The sequence below is a fragment of the Opisthocomus hoazin genome, chromosome 5 (assembly GCF_030867145.1).
Source record: "Opisthocomus hoazin isolate bOpiHoa1 chromosome 5, bOpiHoa1.hap1, whole genome shotgun sequence".
NCBI classification, from domain to species: Eukaryota; Metazoa; Chordata; class Aves; order Opisthocomiformes; family Opisthocomidae; genus Opisthocomus; species Opisthocomus hoazin.
In genome coordinates, this window is record NC_134418.1 from 74,429,466 (window position 1) to 74,454,397 (window position 24,932).

The 24,932-nt window shown below is 36.4% G+C and overlaps 1 protein-coding gene across 4 annotated transcripts in view; it reads right to left on the minus strand.

Moving 5' to 3' along the window:
• Positions 1-24,932, minus strand: part of GLRA3 (glycine receptor alpha 3) — a 113,935-nt gene that overhangs the window by 84,819 nt on the left and 4,184 nt on the right. For all 4 annotated transcript variants that reach the window (XM_075421738.1, XM_075421735.1, XM_075421736.1 and 1 more), the window contains exons 2-3: positions 7,535-7,662; positions 919-986 (exon numbers count right to left, since the gene is read on the minus strand). In XM_075421738.1, the coding sequence (XP_075277853.1) occupies positions 919-986; positions 7,535-7,662 (196 nt within the window). The remainder of the gene's footprint in view (positions 1-918; positions 987-7,534; positions 7,663-24,932) is intronic.

Genomic DNA, 24,932 nt, shown 5'->3' on the forward strand with positions numbered 1-24,932 from the left:
TACTATATTTGGATCTTACAAACTCCCACAGTTCTTCTTTCATCTCTCTTTATTTTAACCCTCTCTGTCCCTATATTACTATGTGACTGTTTTCAAAGGTGTTTGTTTGCCTTTCTTCAAAATGTGTGAGGTACTTGTAAGGAGAAAGAATGCCCACATCTCCACTCTCACCAAATTTTAATGGGTAAACCTGCATGCCAAGTTGTTAGCATATATGTTTCACCTGTTAAAGAAGATTAGTGAAGTTATTTGGTTGGTTCACAGTTCAATATTTAGTTTTACTGTCTTTAGACTTTGACCTCTCTTGCTCCTTATTTCCTTAAAATCTCCAGTCTTTTTGTACTCTATCTTCTGCCTTTCTTCAATAGACAAATTATAAGCATATGTACAAAAAGTGTGCAATCCATTTATATTTACCCCATTCTTAGAACTCATAATGAAATTTTATATGCCAGATCACCATTCTAGTTATTCCGTTATCTCTGTGCAATAGTTCTATGGAAGGACTTTTAAAATAAAGTATATATCCCCACATGCACTGTATATAAAGAAATTATAATATATTATTAGCAAAGCAACTTAATGAATTTAAATTTTTGAGGTTAGAAAGGTAGAACACTACAGAAACTAATACCTATCTATTAGAAAATAATGTTCATTACAACTGTTGTAAAAAAAATTATGGAGAAATAAAAATCCTCCCAAGCACTGGCTTTGTTTTTACTTGTGTGTTTGATAGTATAAGGATGGATTTTCTGTCAGAACAAAATCAATTTCCAAATGAAATGTTGTCTCTGTTCTCAGAAGTGGATTCCTTTCTTCATTTTGTTCCAGGTGAAGAGAAGCTCTAGCTAGCTTTGAGCTCAATGAACATATTTAACTTGAACTTTAAACATTGTTTGAGGTAAAATATCTTACCATGGTTGTCTCGGCAATGGATCCAAAGCTGTTTATAAATATGTTGCACGTGACATTAACTGGAGGTCCTGCAAAAGAGAAAAAACACCAGTCCCTGTTCCAGAATCTTTGCATATTGAGTAACTGTAAAATATAAGCCATTATGAAACAATATTTATTGACTTAGGAGGAAATAATGCTACGTTCACTACTCATGTAATGCAAAGTTAAATTGAATGGTTTCTAATAATTTTCCTTTCAATTTTTCTCAAAGGTACACTGCTTGACTGGCCAGAAAAGAAAGAGAAAGTTCACTATAAACTTGCACAGATGATTCTATGCAAAAAAATCAGCATCCCACTTGAAATATATAGTAAAAAATATTTTTATGTGTTTTTTAGTGAGCCATGTAGGTCACTTCTTACAGCAATTAAGAAAAGATTGACCTTTTTCACTCAGGGCACCTGCTACCTTTAGTGCTATCTGTCATCACCAGGAAGAGAAATACATTATGGCTGCTCTTATCTCTACTGCTTACAGGAAAAAATGTGGATAAGAAAGAATGACTTAGATTCTATTCTCATTTCTCTTAAATCCACAAAATGGTTCAGAATCCATTTAAACTGAATTTTCTGTTACCATGTGTCTTCAGTCAATTGTTGTCCTGTCTTATCTTGCGTTTGTGAAGCTTCAGTGGTGGCAGAGCAGTCATGATAACTGAACAATGAATCATCTCTTCATGGAAAAGGTTTTAAATTATTTCTCTGAAAGTCTCTGTAAAAACGGCATTGTGGTAGAGCATGCTAATTTCTCCATTATTTCTTATCAATTTCAGTCTGTGTACAGCAGAAAGAAGGCTTTTTCATCACAAGGTTTTTCTGTCACTCGCCTGCACCTTGATATTCTTATATCAATAATCCAATTCAGCATTGGAGAACCTTGTTTCTTTTTGCCAGTGTAAGCAGTCAGTAATAATGAAAGATCTATATCTGGAATTTGAGGCCTGGTCCCACAGACAGTTATGTAATATTTCTTTTTTAGGGTCACTGAAGTAAGAAACTGCTCTGGCACTGCTGGTGGTTTGCAACTAACAACATCAAATGTGACCAATGAATTTGATATGAAACACTTCAAGAATCAGAACGTCCATTAAAAATTCTGCCAACAGATCATAACTTGGAACATACAGCTTTCCCTCCTCAAGGAAACAATTGTTTTGAAGTACTGTATGGTAATTGTAACAAAAAATCGCTGTGTGTACCTCAGTCATTATAATACACAAGACTATACCTATGGCTGAGGAGGCATCACTCTGCAGTCAATTTGACACTATTTTTTTCGCTTTGATACTTGGCTAATTATTTAGAGCTGTTGAGCATGTCCAGTACTTAGAATTCAGTAAAAGCTTGACTTTGACAACTCATCAAAAGGAGCAGAGGAAAAAGAAAAAACAGGGGAGAAGAACAAAGGCAGAGTCACTAAAAACTGCCAGGGAGAAAACTGTACTACCTGGCTGTGTTAGATAATTTGTTTGCAAGACAAATTTCCTTTCAGATACTTGCATGTTATAATACTTGTCAGCATTTCAAATATGCTAAGATACTGTCTTGTTTAAAACAGTACTATGCTTTAAAATGTAAGTTTGCTGTATCAACAAACGTAGTTGCTTTTATAAAGAAAAAGCCCTAAATCACTACAATGCAGATGCTTACTTTCAAAAGCAGCATTACAAAAATATGGTTAACAGCTGGTTAAAATAACATAAAAGGAGAAGCTAAAAGCAGCTTGCAAATGGTTCAGAGACTACTTAAAGATACTGTGCTGAGAGTAATAATGAACTTCCCAAAGCACGGTCAAAAAGAAAAATAAATTAAGCCCTTGAAACTGGAAGTCATATTCAAACACAGGAGCTCAGGAAAATTGAACAGAGATTAAAGACAGAGAGGAAAAAATTAGAGCTGAAACTCACTAGAGACAGAAAAGCTAACAATGATAACTGTCTGCAAGGCGTTAAAAATAGAATCCTGTCAGGATCTGGAAGGTGAAGTCAAGAGAAGATGATTAAGATGTAAAAGTATCTGTGAAAGTGAAGAAGGTCAGAGCAGAAAAACTAAATGAAGTCTTTGTAGCAGCATTTGTCTCCAATTGCCAGCCACGTTAAATACTGGAGCCATTCTGATGGAAGATATGTGCAAGGACTGTAGAAGACGTTTCAGACTAAGTGAACAGGAACAAACTGACAGGCTGAGGTGATATCAAGCCAGACATTATAAAAATATTTCCAAAATTGTGGAAAGATGAATCATTGTGAGTCAGCTAACACCTGTGTCAGTTTGGTTATCAGCAGAAATGTGTACCGTCTCCAGCAAGTATAACTTGAATTTGAAAAGTAAAACAGACCAGGTATGATGGTAGATGACATTGACAATGAACATTATCCCTGTAAACTTTACCTCTGTACCAGCAAAACTGGCAGAAATGATGAGAACTCTTATGATTAAAAGATATGGATTAATATTAGTTTTGCTGAAATGACGTCTCGGATCTACTGAAGCTCCCTGAAAGAGCTGGTGAGCACGTGAACTAAGGAAATGTAATGAATTTAAATACATTTTAATTTTAATTGTAATATATAATTAAATTAATTAAAATAGTTTATTTGGAGTTTAAAAATCTTTTCAACCTGCTCTTTTGTCAAAGGCTGTTAAAGGATACTAGTCTTCACAAACTGAAAGACAGTCCATTTATAGGCCTTTTGCTTTAAAGCTATTTAATTTTAGGGGTAAATAGACATTTTTCTCAGAGTGAGGTGATTGCTGCTGAGTTCCCTCATGGATCTGAACTGAATCTTTGTTGTTCAATATTAATGACCTAGAAAAAAAGATCTAGCAATATAATTTGCTTGTGATAGAAGATTATTTAGGATAGTTATGTATAAAGCTGACTGCAAGGAGATGCAGCAAAATCACAAAATACTGAGCTATCAAGCAATAAAATGTCTGATGAAATTCAGCATCAGTTAAATGCCAAATAATCCTTCCTATGCATTCCTATTTCTGGGCTACAAATTAAAGATTTTCGTGCAGGAAAGAGAGGCTATATTAATTATGGATGGTTCTCTGGAAGCATGCTCTGTAATCAATATAGGAGAATTCAAAGAAATACATTACAATAAATGGACTCCCATATAAGTAGATCATGAACTTCTGTCTTGAATACTCCAAAATTTCTCCTCTGTCTGCCTCAAAAGGATATATTAGGGAGAAAAGAGATGTCAAGAACTCAAAGAAAGATCACACATTCTATGAAATGCTGCCACACAGAAACAACTTAAGTAGAACAGAAGTCTACACATTGGGAAAGGTATCCAGTAGGGAGCAATATTTAAGTATACAAATCTGTAAATATCTAAAGGAAGTAATCTTTTTCCTCCATTTCTGAATAGGTTACATGGCAAGAAAATCAGTAAGATAGTCACCAAATTCAAAGCAAATAAAGAATTATAATTTTCACTATTCCAAAACACAAATATTTTATTGCTCTAAAATACTGGAAAGGCCAAAAGTATAAGCGGCTTCCAGAAGTGACTAGAAGAACATATTTATCTAATTTAATTTTTTCAGTTAAGTCCTGGCTTAAAAAGTTCCTAAACTAGGGATTGCTGAATTGCTGTTTGGCAACACCAGGGCAAGGAACACTTTACACTTTCCTATGTAAATCTCAAAATATCCACCGTAATAGATTGTTATCAATGGTACAATCTGGGCTGTATAAATTTGAAAATGTAACACCTGTTCTGTGTCAGGTTAATTCTGAGCATCTTGAGGCCATGACAATTTTTACACATGGATTGCATAATTGTGTCTAAGTATGAAAGACAGTGAAGCATTTCCCTTTGTTGCAGGAACAGATATAGACTGGGATGTGGAACAGCTGAGTAGTGAAGCATTTCCCTTTGTTGCAGGAACAGATATAGACTGGGATGTGGAACAGCTGAGTAAATGAAGCACCTTGCTATAGGTTTTATGTACTGGAAATAAGAATGTTTTCCAACTCGAACAAAGATTTTACAAGAGTTCTTAATTTTCTGTTTTATTCCATAGCTAAATAAATACCAACAGTCTTCTCTATTATTTCTGTTGAACAAGAACAGATATGCAGAATTCCTTATGCAAAAGCAGAGCATTCAGGCAAAATATATAATTATGTGTTATTGACCAAGAATAATTATGAGGAAAAGCTGGTTAAAATCTTGTCTACATATGAATTTTACTGGAAGAACATATGGTTTAAAATTATTGTCTGAATTCTCTTAGCTGTACTCATTCTGTTTCTTTAAAACTGTTGCCAGATTAAAAACTCAAAAAGGCATTAAGCCCCAGCACTTGTTCTAGGACTAATAAAACTACCCAGAAAGTGGCAAAGTCACTTAAGGAGATGCTTATTCTTAGTGACAGGTCTGAATCATTCTGGGCAGATTTGTTCAAACTGCATAGCTGTCTAGAAGATTTAGAATGTGCACTTTTTGAAAAAGAACAATGTCAAATTAGGTTTTGTCTCTTTAAATTTCAGTAGTTACAAAACAAGGTTCTAAATCTTTTGAATTATACTTTTGAGAAGTACTGTGTTGAATTAACTAATCGCCAGACCATTTGCCTGTTCTTCGCTGAAGCCCCATCAGAATACTGTGATTGCGTGGTGTCCATGACAAACTCCAAATTCCAATCCCTAAATCAGCTGTTAAACTGTAAGCTCCTCATTTTTAAACATTTGTTTGTAGGGCTTCAGGAGACTCAGAGAAGAAAGAAGAAAAACTGTGCTGCTTAGACTTTACCTGAGGTGTTTTGCCCAGCACAGCTTTACCTTAGGTTGAACCTGCGGGTTTGCATGCTAAAGAGTATATTGTGGCAACAAGTCAAGGTAACTTTAACAAGGAGCAAAAATAATTTAAGGGCTACCTTTCATATAAGAAAGTAATTTTAAAAATACAGTGTTTTACATTACTTTGCAAATGTTATTTGATACATTAATCCTCCAGGAAGCCAGGCACTGGAACATTCTTCCAAGAAGTTCTGACAAGGAAAGTCCAAGGGACTTATTCTGTGTGGTCTTCAGGGATATTGATCCCCGTTGTAAATCTTTTAGCAATGTGTTTGAATTTCCAGCGCATGATTATCATTTTCTGAGAAATATCAGCACCACTACCTTACTAAAAGCAAAGCATTTCCAGCTGCAGTAAATCCTGGGTAATAAGTTTGTATACACAGCAGCACCAACTGTTTATGCCTTGCTGATGAGGAAGTAATTTGACAAACTGCTTGGTCCTTATGAATCAGTCTGGGCAAATTCTGCCAAAACCAGCAAAGAGCAATGGTTTTAGAGTCATAACCACTTAAGTTTCTGGGACTTGGAGATGTCACAAAATTGTAAAATTTAGTGCTGAATAAGAATTAAGATGGAAAGGCAGTGACAGATGGCTTAGGTCTGCTTGAGCAAAAATTTTTGTAGTAAATATGGAGTAAAACCCACCTTATAGTGAAACATTAGAGCTAAGAGAGTCTCTTGGACTCAAGAAGGTAGGCATAGGAACAGGCAGCTAAGGCAAAGTAAAAACAATTTTATTTTAAATCAAAATAGGTTTATTCTTTAAAAAATATTTCTGTTCTCGAGAATTTAAAGTCTGATAACTTGCTTAAAAGATTCAGAAATAGAGTTAAATATAGTCCTACTACATTGCTGGAATTCCTTACATTCTAAAAAAAGAAGAGTCAAATTTACCTAAACATCCCAGATTGCAAAAGTAAGAATGGGTCGTATCTGTCTGTATAATAGTTTGTATAATTGCATAATTATGTAGTTTATATAATCCCTCATGAAACAGTCTGCTTTAGCATGCCTGAGTCTGGGTGAGATGGTTTGTGCTAAGACGCTCGGAAGATGTAATGATTGCATTTGCAGACTTCAGACTTTCAATCTTCTTCCTTTGTCTTTGAATCTCCTTTGTGACAAGCGCCTAAAGGGCACATGCCAAGAGACACCTTGACAACCTGCAGTTTCAGTGGAGAACGGAGACGAGGGAAAGGAGCAAGAGGAAAGATGTTCCATTTTGGCATTTCAAAGCAGAACTGAGGCACATGAGTGAGGACTCTAATGTCACAGGAGAATTTGGTGATAGATTTCGGTAACTAACATAAGCTCTCTTGAGTTTGACTTCGATGGTCATGTCATAAACACACTGTTCCTTCTGGTTAGGGTCAGGCAGGTGTGAGGGTTTGGCTTGTCTTTCATAGATAGAACTTGCTTTCTGGAGTGCTTCAGGCCAATGGTAGTCCAAGATGGGTATTGGAATCCGCTACCAAGCACTTCAGAAAAGAAAAGAAAACCCAACACCTATTAGACAATTCAAATCTAGTGACAAGCTAAATTTTCTTCAGGTCTACATTTGGGTGACTGTGAAAGCGACAGGAATAGAGCATATTGCTTCTGAAAAGAAATGTCATAGCAAAGACAGGAAAGAAGGCACTTTTTTTTTTTCAGTGAGCGTACTTCTTCATTTTCATATTTTTTCCAGAAACTGCGTTTGTGTGAGAATAAATGCTGAAATATTGAAAACCTGAAATTTTAGCTTTGAAATTACCTTTGAAATTTGGTCTGATCCTGGCATCGTAGCCTGACATCCTACCCATTAACTTATCCAGGAAATCGGATGGCGACATTGGCATACTACGAGATCTTGCACTGTCTGTTTCCTTTGTGGCTACCAAGCTAACAGCAAGGAAAAACAAACAAACAACAAAAAAGAACAAAACATTTTGTTAGAGATATTGCTAGGGAAATTTTAGTTTTTCACAGTCAGTCACTTAGTTCATTCTTGTGTGAACAGGAAAATAGGAAAGCTAGGATTGCCTTTTAAGGTAGTTTAAGCTTCAAAAATAGTAGTAGCAAAGAAATGCAAACAGTAAGTTCTTTATATATCTGTCATTCTATTTTCAAATTTTATTTTGCTAAGTTGCATAGTTACAGGCTGCTGTTATCTCTTCCTCAGGACTTCTGGAGACAAAACACTTCAGGTCAACAGTAACCAATCCTTTATCACAGAGTTAAATAATGTCTTCTACACAAATAGCTGTGCACATGGAATGTCATAATTTGGAGTCTACTGTAAGGTTTGTTTAACTGAGTGTGGTGTAACAAAAACCTATATCAGAAAAAAAAAAGTAGTAAGACTAGTACTGCTACCACCAATTTTTGTTTAGCCGATATTTTATACCAATATTGAAACATAATACAATATATCATCAAACAGTCTCTTGGCAAATGGTATTGTCTTAGAGGTTTGTTTTCTGTTAGAACAGAAGTGACTGCTGCGGTAGGAAAAAACCCACAACTACTGAAGGGACTATCTTAGGGCAAAATTTTCATCTCAGGGCCACATGGCAAATGCCACCTCCTATAGCCTTCTCTCCATACATATGCAGAACTTCCACTGACATTTGGAAGTGTGCTCTGCGTATGCTAACAGAGGAGTATCGGCACTGTGATCAGCCATGTGGACCCAATGCAAAGGTCTTAATTGTTGTGGAACTTACTCAGGTGCTGGCCAACACACTGAAAACACAATACAATCATTAAATATATGCATAAATAAAACTGTGAATAACACTGTGATATACAGTGCAACTAAACCTTTCGTGGCTTCTGGAGTCTCAAAAAAGATGAAGAGCTTTTCCTGTTTGTGCTTACTTCTGCTCAAAACTGTTGCAGAAAGATGTGAATCTTTTTTACTTACCCACTTCATTGTCGCTTATTAATGCCAATTCACTCTTTTAGAAGTGCTTAAATATGCCTTTCTTTAGAATTAAACACAGGGAATAGTATAAAACCCTTAGACATTTTCTCACTTGTAAAAAAACTTTGCTGAACGTTGCTTGTTAACAACAGAGGGAGTCCCAAAACGGAAAATACAGGCATGTGTGTATGCAGATGCCATGTTCAGGGCAGACCAGGAATGTAATTTTTTTCCTCCCAAGACTGTGTTACTCAGGACACGAAAAGTTACAGTTTTATGGCAACTTCCATTTAGATGGTCTGCTAAAAAATCTTGCTTCAATTTCAAAATTTGGATTTAATGTCTTAAAATAAATATTATGTTGTACAAATTCTGGAGTGTTGCAAATTTGGACATGTACAAAATACGAACATAGAAACCTCTAACACGCTGTGGTTTATTCATATTTTAATTGAAACTGGCAATTAAGTATTTTAATAGCAGTATTAACTGAAATCAGAGAGTTAAAAATTAATCCTGCTTATTTGCTTTTCCAGTGTTTATTCTATGTGTAAGTTGATTTGTGTATTTCTAGATTATTCATAAATGTATAAATTGTTAGATATTTCTAAATTGTTCTGAATACTCTTTCAGTACTATTTTTCAGGAAAAATGTTTCTTTAATCTCTTTCAGGAGCTAACCTAGTTCTTTATTTCTTCCCATAGCTGGAGACAGTATTTCCCTTTCTGAGAAAGTAAGTACTTAACATGTTCTCTTTCTAGTTCAATTTGAAATTATCCAATTGACATAGTTTTCATTATCAATCATTCTGAAAGTATCTGACTATGTCACAGTGTTGCAACATGTAGTCATTTGTATTTCTGTAAAACATCATATGTGGTTATAAAGCAAATAAGATATGAGAGTCCAGTTACACTTTACTGGATTTTATCTATTTTCAAGGCAGGAGAATGAAGTTACTGTGTATATACACATATATATAACACTTAGATTTCTTTCTTATGGCCTTGTACAAGAAAGTTGTATTTGTATTTTATGGGGTGTATAGAATTCCTACACTACAGCATATATATATCCTATATTTTTATTCTGAATGTAAATAAATTATCCAGAACACAAATATAGAAAGTCCCATTGTTAGCTTCAATATTGATCACTTTCTCTGAAAGGCGAATTGGTTTCTATGTCATTTTTTCACTTCTCCAAATTTTTTATAAATCTTTCTTTGTTGTACTTATAGTTGTTACTTTTAAAGACTGCCATGGAATAGAATACTTTAAAATCAAGGTAACTAATGCTGAATAAGGAAAACAGTAATCGTTGTGACTATGGATTTCCTCAAAGTGGTGTTTACCTTTTTGCATGATAGCATCACTAATGTTTGCTTTCATTAGTCAGTTAGAAGTCTCAGATATCTTGAATAATTTTATTGCCTGCTTCTGAAACAACATGTTCATCATAAGGAATACATTTTGTTTAAGCAAGTTTTATTTTAGAAATCATCTGTAATTTTTAACTAAATATTTCTTTAAGGAATGTTTTCCCTTGTTCTCAGCTCGGTGTGTTTACTGAGTAAAAGCTGGCTGAGTACTGCAGAATTCTGCCCTTTCAAATTACCTTTAATCAAAAACATGTATTTCAAGAATACTGTTGGACAAATAAGGCTTTCAACTACCTGAGCTGACTGGAGGAATACTCTTATAGTTAAAAAGGAGCGAGACTTGGTAATATAGTAAAACCTGAGGAAGGCAGTGGACTTTAGGAAGGCCTACCTGGCAAAGCATGGGCTTTCTGTTTACAAATAAACATAAGAAATAATTTGGCATGGTAAATACTCTTCAGTTTTATTGTACATTGCCTCTGAAAAACAAGCCTCTGGCTAAGCAGTTAGAGAAAGTTACACTCCTTTCACAAAGTATGAATTTATCTCCTTTTAATATTAATGCACATAGCTTCCTCCTTGATACACAACTATTTCATAGATCCAGGAATGGCTTTGTGCACCTCCAGAGGGAATTTGCTCTGACTTGTTGCATTTTTTTAAAGAATTTGTGCATGCGTTTTCTAACAGGCAGAACTATAAGACTTTAATATCAGCAAAATTTTTGTCCTTTGGTGCATTCAGAAGTAAGCTACAATAGACTTGTGATTAGCATAAAGTGATCATGCAACTTTAAATTACTGAGAAGGAAAGCTGTACATTTTGTTCACAGGTAGAGGCAGCGAAGGCTTCCCATTATTGAAGTCTTTTATCGGAGAGAGACAATAACCTCCCAGTCTTCCGGTCTAATCATATTCTGGTCTAATCGTATTTTGCCAGGAAAAGCTACCAATAAGAATGCTAGCCCTGGTAGTGATTCTGTGTTGTTCCTGTGGGTTATTGGTAAATGCTGCTGCAGTTATAAGGATTTAAACCATTTTCCAATTTCAGTCCTAAAACAGTACTTTATTTCACTTTCCTGAATGTGTCCTGAACATCTTTAAAGTGTAAAAGAAGCCTTACCAAACAATTAAATGGAAATTTGTTAATTAAGTAGTGAACAAAAATCAAGAAAAAAATGGATAATGTCAAGCTGTGTTCAAAAAATCATTTGTGACCAGCTGAATATACACCATCAAAAGTTAGGGTGAACATTTTTGTTCCAAATAAGCTGTTACACAAAACCAGGCATGAGCAGAAAATCAGAATCACCACGACTATAATTACTCCTGTCTTTGATCTATTCTGTCTGTCAAATCAGTGTTCACCTAAAATCTGAGGAGAGATGAGCCTTGAAGGCATCATGACTTGAAGACTGTCAGGTTGGAATTTCATGGACTGAGATAGGAAAATGTCCAGAATTACAGGTCTGTGACATTGCATGACCTAACAAAAGTCATATATGAGTCAGAAACAGGTCAAGCTGAGGACTTTTACAATGGGATATAAAAGTTAGAGAGTCAGAAGCAGCCTGGCACAGCTGAGATGCAACTTCTCTAGATCAGCACCCACATCCTAAATTCTAGACAAAAAGCTGCTGTGGGGAGTTTTTGTAAGCATGATGTTCAGCACTGCCATCTGAGATCTGGAAAGAAAATACAAAATCACTGATGGTTTAAAACTAAGAACTGAAAAAAAGTTTGACTGAGGTATAAATATTGATGAGTGCAAGAAAACAAGTCATTTCTTAAGCTCAGTCCATTTAAGTAGAACAGTTTAAAACAGACAGAGGAAGGATATTAGGAGATATATGAATTGGGATTGTGGGCAGAGTTGGAGAAAGCAGTGAGTCTGAAGCAGGATTCAGAGTTCGTGCTGAACAAATCAGCACCGTTGTGGCAAAGTTTTCACTGTGCTACTGCGTTATCCAGTGGTGTGGAAGGATTCAAAGCCTGAGTAGAAGCATGAAGGTCACTAATTATTTTATATGATATTAATGAGACCAGTTCTGGGACATTGCATCAAATTCCGTGTCCAAGTTTTAAAAGGACAACAAAGTGTTAGGAAGGGTACTGAACAAAGACACCAAACTGTGATCTGAGTTAGGGAAATTTTCTTAAAGTGAGAGACTTTAAGAGTTTCATCTGTTTAGTTTATCAGAAAGAAGATGGAAAAATCTCCTGATTAAAGCGTACAAATACATTAAAGGGGCATAAAATTCTGAACATTTATCAAAGGAAGAAAGGCAGAAGAAAGATCATTGAGAGACAGACAAATTCAAATGGGAATTTAGGCATGCAGTTTAATAATAAAGGTAACGCAACAGAAGATCAAACTGTGCCGGCCAACACAGTACAGCTTACCAGAAGAAACAATTTAGTAGACTGTAAGGTATTGTGTTTCATATATGGCTAGCTTGGTGAAAAGGAATGACCTATGATATGTAGAAAAGTAAGCAGATTCAGAGTAGACATTACAAATCTCATGCATAAATGTTCATATTGCCAAATGGATGTAGCTCGAAGTGGAAAATTGTGTATTCTCAGGGTCCTTGTACACTGGGGCTGAGGTGCAGGCTTGCAGTTGCCTGTACGGCAACCTGTAACCTGGGTTGTAGGGTGCATGTGGTAATGTTGGCCCATTTTGCTCAATTCCTTTCACAGCTGGGTATCTGACATACCCAGCAGTTGTGTGAGCATTTACAGTATGGAATTAAGCTCCAGAACTGAAACTGCACTTGAGCTGCCCATAAATTGCAGGCTGTTTATAAAATGCAGAGGTCGACCACTACTAGGAAAATATGAGCTCGTGTTCTGACACGCAAAATGTAACATTGTCATGAAAGTAAATGAATAAGAAGAGGCCAGGGATAAATTTAGATCATAAGTTAAAGGATTTTCAACCACCGAAACACTTCAGTTCAGGAATAGTTTAGCACTTTGAGTAGAGATAGAGAAGCCCTGTGTGTTTCAAGATGGAGCTGGATAAGGATATCAGGATGCTGAGACATGTATGACTGTGATTACAAGTGATGGGACTCAGTTCTTTTCTAACTCCTCTGCTGAGGATATGTTTACATCATTATTGATTCTTTTATGTGTTTAAAATAATTACAACTACAGAACTTTGAAAAAATATATAGTTAACACAGTTATGCAGCCAGAGCACCAACATCTGCAGAATTTCAAGGGGAGATCTTATCTGGGAACTGGCAATGTAGATGGCATGAGTCATGAATCTGTGCTCCTGAAGTGTCTATTCAAAGTAGGCATGCTTGTGAGAGAAAACCTCGCTCTCTTCTCTTCCTCCACCAAAAGAAAATGGTTGAGAACTCTTGAAAGGGAATTTCACAATCTCTGCAAATATTTTCTTCTCTAAAACATTTTAAGCTACAAAGCTAAAGCTTTCCCATGTTTTTTTGAAGAACCATAGTATTCCTACTCATAAACTCTCTCTCTTCTGTCTGCCCCAAACTTTTGCACATATTTACCAAAGCACAAATAAAGGAAAAGAACATTACTAATGAAAGTGTTTTATATATTCTTTATTTTAAAAGGTATGTTTTCAAAAGTAGTTTCAATCACACTGCCTTTGAGATTTTCGTATCATTTGTGCGCTACAGAAAGTACTGTTCTTCACTGATTTCTCCTCTCTCTTTTAAACTTTTCACCTGTAAGGGGGATTCTTAGAAAGCACTATCGGTGTGTTTTTTCAGCCTTAAAAGAATACCTATTTATTTGAAAATATTGAAGAAAAGAAGTAATGGGCTACTGTCAACATTTGTACAAGCAAGATAGTAGTCCTCCAGAAGAGCTTAATAAGAACAGTATAGACAGAAGGTGAAAGCAGAAATTACATCTTACACCTTTTGATGAATTTTACCAGTTTGTTGTAGGTGGATGACAGACATAAAGAAAGAGTATGGTGTGCTGTAATACCTTCCGCTGGAAACTACCCAGAGAAAAGTTTCCAAGTTCAGCTTAGAGCAGTCTCCTAATTTATCCAAGTTATTCCAAGAATAGTCTCCAGAGTCTCACTAACATACTTTTGAATACTGTGATACAAATTATCTTTGAATTAGATGATTTTTTGCCTCAGTCTTAACTGGCAACCTCTCTCCTCACCCCTCCCAAGTCGATGGATGGCATGAAGGAGACCAGGAGGGTAAAATCCCTCCAGCTGTAAGTGAAGATCAGGTTCGGGACCTCCTGAGGAACCTAAACGTACAGAAATCCATGGGACCTGATGAGATGCATCCCAGAGTCCTGAGGGAATTGGATGACATAGTGGCCAAGCCACTCTCCATGATATTTGAAAAGTCATGGCAGTCAAGAGAAGTCCCCAGTGACTGGAAAAAGGGAAACATTGTGCCCCTTTTCAAAAAGGGTAGAAAGGAAGACCCTGGGAACTACCAATCTGTCAGCCTCACCTCTGTGCCTGGGAAGATCATTGAACAGATCCTCCTAGAAGATATGCTAAGGCACATGGAGGCCAGAGAGGTGATTCGAGACAGCCAACATGGCTTCACCAAGGGCACTTCCTGCCTGACCAACCTGGTGGCTTTCTATGATGGTGTAACAACAAGAGTGGACAAGGGAAAACCAATGGATGTCATCTATCTGGGTTTTTGTAAAGCCTTTGACACGGTCCCCCACAACATCCTTCTCTCTAAATTGGAGAGCCATGGATTTGATGGGTGGACTGTTTGGTGGATAAGGAATTGGTTGGATGGTCGCAGCCAAAGGGTAGTGGTCAACGGCTCAATGTGCAGATGGAGACCAGTGATGAGTGGAGTCCCTCAGGGGTACGTACTGGGACCAGTGCTGTTCAATATATTTATCAATGACATGGACAGCGACATTGAGTGTACCCTCAGCAAGTTTGCAGATGACACCAAGCTGAGTGGTACGGTTGATACAGCAGAAGGACGGGATGCCATCCAGAGGGACCTGAACAAGCTGGAGAGGTGGGCCTGTGTGAACCTCATGAGGTTCAACAAGGCCAAGTGCAAGGTCCTACACCTGGGTCAGGGTAATCCCCGGTATCAATACAGGCTGGGGGATGAAAGGATCGAGAGCAGCGCTGCTGAGAGGGACTTGGGGGTACTGATAGACGAAAGGCTGGACATGAGCCGGCAATGTGCGCTGGCAGCCCAGAGAGCCAACCGTGTCCTGGGCTGCATCAAGAGAAGCGTGACCAGCAGGGCGAGAGAGGTGATTCTGCCCCTCTACTCTGCTCTGGTGAGACCTCACCTGGAGTCCTGCGTTCAGCTCTGGAGCCCTCAGCACAAGAAGGACATGGACCTGTTGGAGCAGGTCCAAAGGAGGGCTACAAAAATGATCCGAGGGCTGGAGCACCTGTCCTATGAGGACAGGCTGAGAGAGTTGGGCTTGTTCAGCCTGGAGAAGAGAAGGCTGCGGGGACACTTGGTTGCAGCCTTTCCATACTTAAAGGGAGCCTATAGGAAAGACGGGGACAATCTTTTTAGTAAAGACAGCAGTGACAGGACGAGTGGTAATGGTTTTAAACTAAAACAGGGTAGGTTTAGGCTGGATATAAGGAAGAAATTCTTTATAATGAGAGTGGTGAAACACTGGAACGGGTTGCCCAGAGAGGTAGTGGAGGCCCCATCCCTGGAAACATTGAAGACCAGGTTGGACGGGGCTCTGAGCAACCTGATCTAGTTAGTGGTGTCCCTGCTCGCGGCAGGGGGGTTGCACTAGATGACCTCTAGGGGTCCCTTCTGACCCAAAACTTTCTATGATTCTATGATTCTATGTTATTTTTCTTCCTTCCATAAACTGCCTATGTATTTTATCTTGAAAATCTTATGTTAACACCAAGTTACTGTCATATTTGCATTGCTGATTTTTCTCATCTGATGATAAATTATTTCTTTCACCTCAGACACAATCCATCTTAGCCATTCAGAGCGGTAGCAGTTTTGTATTTCATCTTACAATGCATACTACAGAGATGTTATATGATGCTTTGCATGCATTATGCTGCTCCAGTGGCTCTTTCATTTCATAATTTAGCTTATTCCCTAAGACAGCAAGTGTGGCCAAACCCCTGAAGCGACTGGATCTTGTGTTTGTGGTCCATTCTCTCCAAGTAATGCTTGAATATTTTTAATGCACTTTACGTTAAAAACTTTCGCAGAGAATCTCAAGGAAATTAATTACACACCCATAAGGAAAACTAAAAACGCAGCCAGCCAATATGCACTCAGTTGCATCTCACAAGCATCAATGCACAAAAGTATTTCAGTAAATTAATCTGAATTGGTACTTATTCACTGATAACAGTTAGGTGAATTAATCTGATGAGTACTTCACTTGAGCCTGTAACTGTAAGTAATGGTAATAGAAATCATCAATTTTAGAATAAAAATTATCCAGTGTAGCCATGTAAATAACAAGGTCTGCTAAAGTGAAATGATCCTTAAATAGGTGGTGTCTGATAAACTGCATTTTGAAAATCGTGGCAATAACATTTTGCAGTAGGAAGACAGTATTTATACTGTCTTCTGTGCAATACAGTTGTCTCAATAAAATGTATGTGGCACAATTAATTGGAAAAATGAACATTATGTTTGATGAGGTCAGATTTAGGATTTTTTTTTGTAAAGGGAGTGTCTCTAATTATCTGCTCTATTAATTTAAGTAGGAAAATAAATCAAAAGATCAGGGTTTATAGTGTGAAGAAATTGCACACATTATTCCGAGAGTGAACATGACTCTCTTTCACTATTGAAAACTCACTTTGATTTATTTCATCCCTCAGAATTATATTAATTTATTTACCTATAAAGCTCAAGTAGAATTATATTCGTGATGGAATAGAAAGGAAGTGGATGAAATTTATCTCCTTCCATTAACCTTGAACTGTAGAAGAAGATAATGTTACCTAATTCAGGTATCTAAAATAGGAATTCAGTTTCAGATAATATAAAGAGATTGATTTTTCCAAAAGATAATTCAGAGAAGCAAAATGCCTTAATATTTTATTGCAATTTAAAAAATATTTGCTTTAAACATACTTGTCCCCTCCTCTGATCTTCCAGTCCACCATATTTGCCTCATCTGCAAAGCTTTTAAAAATTCAAATTATTTATTGAAATAAAAACCAGAGAATTGCATTTCTGTTCTGACACAACTACCTCAGCCGGTTTAAACACATCACACCTTTGAAGAACATTTGTGTCATGCTACTTGACTGAACAAATACATTTTAATGGCAAACTGTGCAAAAATTTGGTAAAATCTTAGGAAACAGACATCCACAAAAATCAAACTAATTAGTATTTTTTATGATGTACATTGACTTCTTATTTTTCTAAAATTGAAAGAAATTTTTAATTTTTCTGAAAAAGCAGGATTTATTATTTTTATTCAAACATCAAAAACACTTTTATTTGAATGGATTTGAGGCCTTCAGTGGTCATTCTTGTTAACAGTTGTTGGGGTTTTTATAAAATGTCACATTCTGGAACTTTTTTCTGTCAGAAAGAAAAATCCTCAGGATAACTTTAAATATTTTCTGCAACAGGTTATAAATTCTACTGATTTTTCACAAGATTAGGTTCTTCTATATTCCCTTTTGTCCTTGAATAAGTTCAAATGGTCAGATTAATTTTTCAATATGATGCTGAAGAGATAAGTAGAGTTACATCAAGACACATTTTTAGGCAAAGTAACAATTTTTATGTGCAATAAAACATAAAATTCCATTTTAAGATCACTAACTATCCGTTTGTTATTACTTTAGTGGTTAGAAATGAGAACTACATGAAAAACATACATGATTGCATTAGAATACAACTATTAAAAATGTCTTTTCTTTCAGATTTGGAAAAAAAAATAATATTTCTGTTTCAGGGACTGCAGTAACATTGCAATAGAGAATAATGGGGTTTTAAGTCTTCTGGTTAAGTCACTCTGACCTGAACACCGTTCTACAGGTCATAGGCCTTTATATTCTAGGTGAAGCTAAAATAGTATATACCTGTTTTTGTTTGTGATTCTGTACCTATATATAAGCACAATGCTTTACTAATCGCATTTGGGAAAAAGAAAAAAATCTCTTGAAGTGAAGTAAGCAAATTAATTTGTCAGCATTCTTCATAATCCTATGGGCATGGCTTTCTAGCTTAGTTAAGATGTGGATTCAACAAATGACAGGTTGTCCCTCTTATTTTGTTTTCTTGTTTAAGAGAAATTTATTGTTGCCAATTTCAGCCATGCAGCATGTGCATTTTCTTCAGAGATTTTAAGAACTATGACTCTAATCGGAGTATTTGTTCGTTGTTTTCCCAGAAGTACCTACTTCCTTAGTAGTCTTTTGTACTTGTTGTACCTTATTTTTTAAATTTTCTAAACTCAGGTCTTACTTTCTTGCTCTTTCTTGGCTTATTCAGCCTATATTTTGGGGGAGAAAGCCATCTCAAACAGCTATACAAAGAGCACAGAATGTTTCAAATGTTCAAATTCTGACAAATTTCTCACTCTTCTAAAGACTGACTGCATGGGTTAAGTTTTTGACAACTTTAACTTTGAATTAAAGATAGTCAGATCTTCCCAAAATTCAATTAACTCTTTTTTTTTTGGTTTTTTTTAGACAGAAAATACTTGGCTAAAATGAACAGAATATCTTTGCAAATTGAAACTGTAAGTCACTAGTTTATAGTAGTCCGAACTTGCATTACTATCTCACTATGAAGACTAATCTGTGTATTGCTTGAATAATGGAGGAAAGTTATTGGAGTAATGGATAGATTGCAAAATAACCAAGTAAAACAATTTCAGTGTATTATCTTTTATAACACCAGACGTCCTTCTATAAAAGCATGTTAGAGCTGAACAATTCCATTTGTTTTTGTGATTGATGAATGATTCCTCTAACCAGCTGAACTTGTGCAGGAACTGACTGATGTCTTTCAGCACCATAATGAATAGTAATTCAAATGATGTCAATGATGCAATATTAGACTGAAAGGAGAATTAATTAAAATGAGACTTTTTGCTGACCAAAAAACATAAACTATTGTTTCCCAATGCAAATTATTGTCAGTCTAGGAGAGACCTGCAAATACTGAAAATGGAATTCTATAGGTTATAGCTGCTTGACTGATCCTGTAGTTTGAATGTATCCCAAAAAATCCTTTAAATTCTAGAGCTACATATTACTGTGTTTTCTAGTTCTAACTCACTGCCTAGATTTTTTTACTATTGTTGTGACATTGCCCGTCAGCTTACTTTGCATCACTAGGTTGCTATAGTCTCACTATATATAATCAGGAACAATGTCCACTGAAGTGTGCATCTGTAGAAAAAAGACATTTATCATAACCATAATTAATGACCATTTAGAATGTCATAATTCTTCTGTTCCTCCTTTGCCTTGTTTTGCTTTAAAAATCCACTTTTATGAGTGGAAGACCATAACTAAAACTGAAATCTGGTGTTCTTTGATATATTTCTTCTCAAACGATTCTTTTACTATTCATAAAAACCTTCACAGAAAATCTTATAATAGAATGAAGTTGTTGGGGTTTGTCAAAATGAGATAAAAAATTGATTTTGAATTTAAACCTCAGGGACTGTGAAAACTGAACCACAATTCAATTAAACACAGTTCCATTTGCCTTAGGGAAGCTCTGCTTGTATCAGGACAACAGTGTTGTCCTGCATCTTCAGTGAGCATGTCAGATGGCTGTTTAGAAGATGAGACTTTTTCTCCAAAATAAGTTTGATAAGATACAAGTTCAGTTAGAGAAAAGCTGAATAAATCCTGGCGAGACACTCACCTTAAAATAAAGTGTTTCAGCGAGCAGGCCTACAGCCCAGAGAAGTCAAAACTCACCAGTAAATAGAACTCAGTGCTATATAAAGTTCTGTCCTGAAACACTTCTTAGGAAACAGTTTATTTTGACTAGTCAGCTAATTACAGTGTAGATACTGTGTTATCACTATTGATGAAGAATTTTAAATTAAGACAAAATAATTCTAGTTGGAAAAATACTGATTTTTTGAAAGAAATTTTAACAGAAACATATCTGTTTCAATGTTGTTTTAATGAAATGCTGGTGGGCTTGGGTGCAATATTGTCCAGTGTCCTTTCTTTTCTGCTAGCCACAAAGTGTTTGTTAATGTTGATGGGAACTGAAGGTGGGGTCTCAGGTTCTAATTTTCAAAAAATTCTCTAAACATTTCCCCCACAGAATTGACAGAGTTTTTGTCCTGCTTTCTGCAACTTAAAATTCCATTTATGCATTGAAAATGCAATAAAATCTTTTCAGAGCTTTGGATTTTTCTGTGAGACAGGAATCATGACGTTCAGCCAGCCGTGTTAATTTACATAAGATAAATGGTTTAAGTAATTTTTTTCATTTTTATTAACCCTATCTAGAATCAACACTACAATTCAGTAGAAGACTTTCTTTAAGGAATAATAGGGTTGAGCTTCAGGGTGACGATGAGAGTGGCAGGATTTATGCCATGCAATGACAGAACCCAGTTTTCCTAATGCATGCACTGAAGCATATTCCTTACTGAATAAGTCAGAGAAAATAAAGTGAAGGTTGAAAACCAGTGATGCTAGCCTTTCATGTTTCCACCAAAATTATCCTGGTCCACTACACATGCACACATTCTCTATCGCACACAGAAAGTGGTGTTTAAACTTGCCCTCAGATACATGTTTTGCCTTTGCTACCCTAGTCTTGCTTATGTCACATATCCAGCACCTCCTTAATTATCATCTGAGTCTTCTAAGCCTCACATAAACAAATGGAAATATGCTGAGTGAAGGAAAGACCACGACTGAATGCATTGTGGTCTTTATTGTGTGCAAGACTTCATCTCCTGAAAGAGTCATCACTGTCAAAAAGGGGTAAAAAGGCCATTCTGCTAATCATTCTTTAGAGAGTCTGAACAAGTGCATTTGTGCTCATATTTCTATTACAGATGAAAATTTAAGTACTCTTACACCCAAAGATCTGTGTACATGACCAAAAAATATAGTTCAAGACATAGCTATGTTCTCAGAGTTCATTTGCACATTGTTAGAATTTTGGGATAACGTTTGGAGGTAAAATTTTAATGGACATATGGAGAAACTGGTTGTAAATAGCTCTTTTAATTCCAGTACTCTATTGTAATTTTTGTAATCATATATTACCATCTCAAGTGGGTGCATTTCATATTCACTTTTTGCAGTAAAAAATTGCAGTATCATGTTCAAAACAATTGAGTACCCTGTCTTCGGTGTGCAAGAACAGAAGGAAAACAGATGATAGTTTCTTTTAATGTAACTCTTGCAAAATAAGAGTTAAAGCAGACTCCAATAAATCTGCTTCACCTATCAGAAAGTTCGCATAAAGCATTCTTTCTGGTAGATAAAGCAAGGAAAAAAAACACTACAATTTCAAAAAAAGTTTCTTATGGGGTGTAGCCCAGGTGTGATGCTGAAATCTGCCTACTTTGGATTTTAGTTCTAACGCTGCTGAGTCAGAGGTAATGGATCTGACCCAATAGCATCAGGGAAAACATCACCCAGATGCGCATCCCTTCTTGGAGGGGTTACGTAGAAGCTTTGGCACATCATTAGCATTTACCTTAGAATACTGTATTTAATTATAATTTGGCTGTGTGAACTCAGTGCCTTAGTCGTGATTTCAAAATTTTTATTTTTTGCCTTCAAAAAATAAAAAGTTTTACTCTACTTCTGCCAGCAAGTTCCCAGTTTGTGACATTTATATTATTTATCTATTAGGGCACCCTTAGCCAGCAGATATGTTGCTCACAAAACTGGAAGTTTAGTTGGTCCCTGCAGATGAATATGTCTTAGCCTTCATATGCCCAGAGCATGGATGCTCCTGTGCGTTAGTGAATCTGACAAATGACAGCACAGTTTTGAAAACTATGAAATTAAAAGCCTTACCAGGAGAAAAACTCAGGATCTTTTTAATGATCAAATCCCACTGTATCCCTGAACATTATAAAGCAAGTTTTCATGAAAAGGTTGCTAAGCTCTGCAGTCACCCACCAAGATGTAAAGTAGTAACAATTAAAAAAAATCCAATCTTCTGAAGAACCATGCAGGTATAACTGTATTTACTAGGCGCTTCTGCTGAGTGGTTAATTGTGAAATAAAAGTTAATTAAAGTTAATTGTTGGTAAAAATTGTACAAATTTGCAAAAAGCCAATTTTATAGAAAGTCATCTTGGAAATTATGTATTCTGGTACCTGTGGATCCTCAGAGATGCTATTTAGGATTACATTAGCCTCATATTTTATCTTTAAAAATTCCAAAAGGGAGAAAAATTTATAAGAAATTGGAGATAAGTTCTAGACATAGTGGAATCTTATGCAAACTGTACATAATATGTGAAGCCTTGGGCAATGGTGAGATGGGTAGCATATTCCAACACTTTTTTTTATATCAAAGATATTTATATATATATTTTATATCAAAGACGGAATGCAATAAAGGGCAAAATTTTAAGACAATAAGTTATGTAGCTGTAACTGCAGCTTGAATTTTAATCACGAAGAGGAAAAAAACTAGTCTGCTTTTTAAAATGTCATAGCCGTACTGATTTTGCTTATGATACCCTTCCTAAATTAGTTTTAGCTGTGGGAATCACATACAGGTTAATAGCAATTAACTCACCCTCACAGTCTGGGATAATTTAGTACTCCTGTGTTTGCTTTCTACTTTCTTTATTGCTTCTCTGAAGCAGCCTCAGGATAGTCTGCTGGCTTGCTTTCTGCTATAGCCATTGATTTGCACTAGGCAGCAGCCCCACTACTTGTGCAGCTCCACTCCTTCAACTCTCCCATCGGTGACGACACGATGATTTCAGGCCAGAGTCTTCTCGAGCTTATCTACATTTTCAGTGGTCTCAAACTGTTTCCCTTGGAAACTGCACTTCACTGATACTTCATGTCACCCAAGAGCAATTTTGGTAATAACAGTATTGAAGAGGACTGATCTTCCTTAGGGAAGTTCCTACCTGGAAACAGCCCTGACTGTCCCCACTATCCCTGCTCTTTTTTATACATCTGTGGCAGGGCTAGAGGACTAACAGGATGGTCTGTGGTACAGGAAGATTCTACAGAAAGTGTTAGTTAAGTAGAAAGTCCACTGCAATGTACACTAAATATATGTACACTAAATATTATTACCCTTTTGCTGTTGAATAATGTTGGAGCAATTCGTTAGACAGCTGACTGGAAGAGTAATAATGAAATGCATTCTTTTATGTTTTCATAACCACATGCTGTCTATTTTTGTACTTTTTTCCTTCCTTGTTTCTTTTTACTCATGCTACTTAGCATTTGTATTAACGCAGCATCTAAAGTCATCGGTCAGGAAGAATCATGTCGCTTCAGAAACCATAAAAAATAATAGGTTGTAGTTCGTGCTAGAAAAAAGTAGTCTCAAAGATTCTCGCCTTCTTTCTCTTAACTTTGCTGTACAGCATGTTCTTCCTGACGTTCTTCTCATTCTCCTGCTTTGGTCCTGCATTCTGCTTACACATAGTTTCTAGGAGTGTCTTTTACTGCTCTCTGGGATATTCTCTTTATGATGGTAGCTGATACTCGTCCTCAGAACGGTGCCTTTTACTCGATTTGTTCACAATGCCTACATACCAGTGAAAGAAAAACTACTCCTTTTTAGTTCCTATCTCCTTTTCACGATTCTTCCAATAACCATAATGAAGATGAGTAGGAAAAGCAATAAAAAGGAGAAGATGCAACACCACACAGAAGGGCTATTCACTGTTCATTACTTGAGAAAAGCTGCTTTGTGGGAATCATTCCCTATAGGTGTTATTACATAATACTCAGTAATGTCATTTGAAGCTTGTATTCTACTTCTGTTAAAATAAGAAGCTCTGTTCTTGTAAAAATTTTCATTTTCTCTAACTGTCATGATTTCTAGGATATCTCGACAAGACTAATCCGATAGAGGACCTATTACATTTTTCATCATACGGAAGCACAGCACTTCTCACAATATTACTTGCTCTCAGTTGTTGTTAGCATCAATTGGGTAGGAATGAATTAGGAGAGGTTCAAAAATAAGCAAATATCACTAGCACAGTGAGAATTGAAAGATTCATGTTTTTGATTGAAATTTCTTTGTTATTTAATTTTCTTGCAGTATATAATGTTAGAAACTCAAAAATCTACACATAATTCTTTCTCAAAATTATAAACATGGTAGTCAGAGAAATAATTATTTTTTGCAGAAATAAAAAATGGATAGTAAAAGTTCTGATCAAATTCGTACTTGTGACAAAACTGATACTTCGTTCAAAGAAATTTCAGTGTTTTCACAGGTATGGTTAAAATACAAGAGAATTTGAATTACGTATTCTTGGTCACAAAAAAGCCCCTTTCCTTTTTTGTCTGAGTTTTGGAAGGTACGATGCCTGCCTATAGGCACATCCTGCTCTCCAGCTGACATTTGACGAGGACCCTGAGCACACTCCCTTTATCCCAGGGGTTTGGCTAGCTGGGCTCAGTGCCAGCTCTGACGGTGCAGGAGCCCAGCTTTGAAGCAGAGCTGTTTGATAAAAGGCTGTAGAAAGCTCAGCAGGGGTTCACCCCTCTTCTCTCAGGAGATGTTTTTCTTTTTCCTTCGCTTGGTTCTTTTTTCTCCCTCCCGCCCCCCCCGGAGTGCTGGGGAGATGCTCTTGGTCTCTGTGCAAACTACTGTGCAAGTATACCTTCACCCACCCTTGTACCTTCCTAATTCTGATCCTGACCCGGATCTGCTGACCGGACTATTTAGCTTGACCTGGGACCTGCCT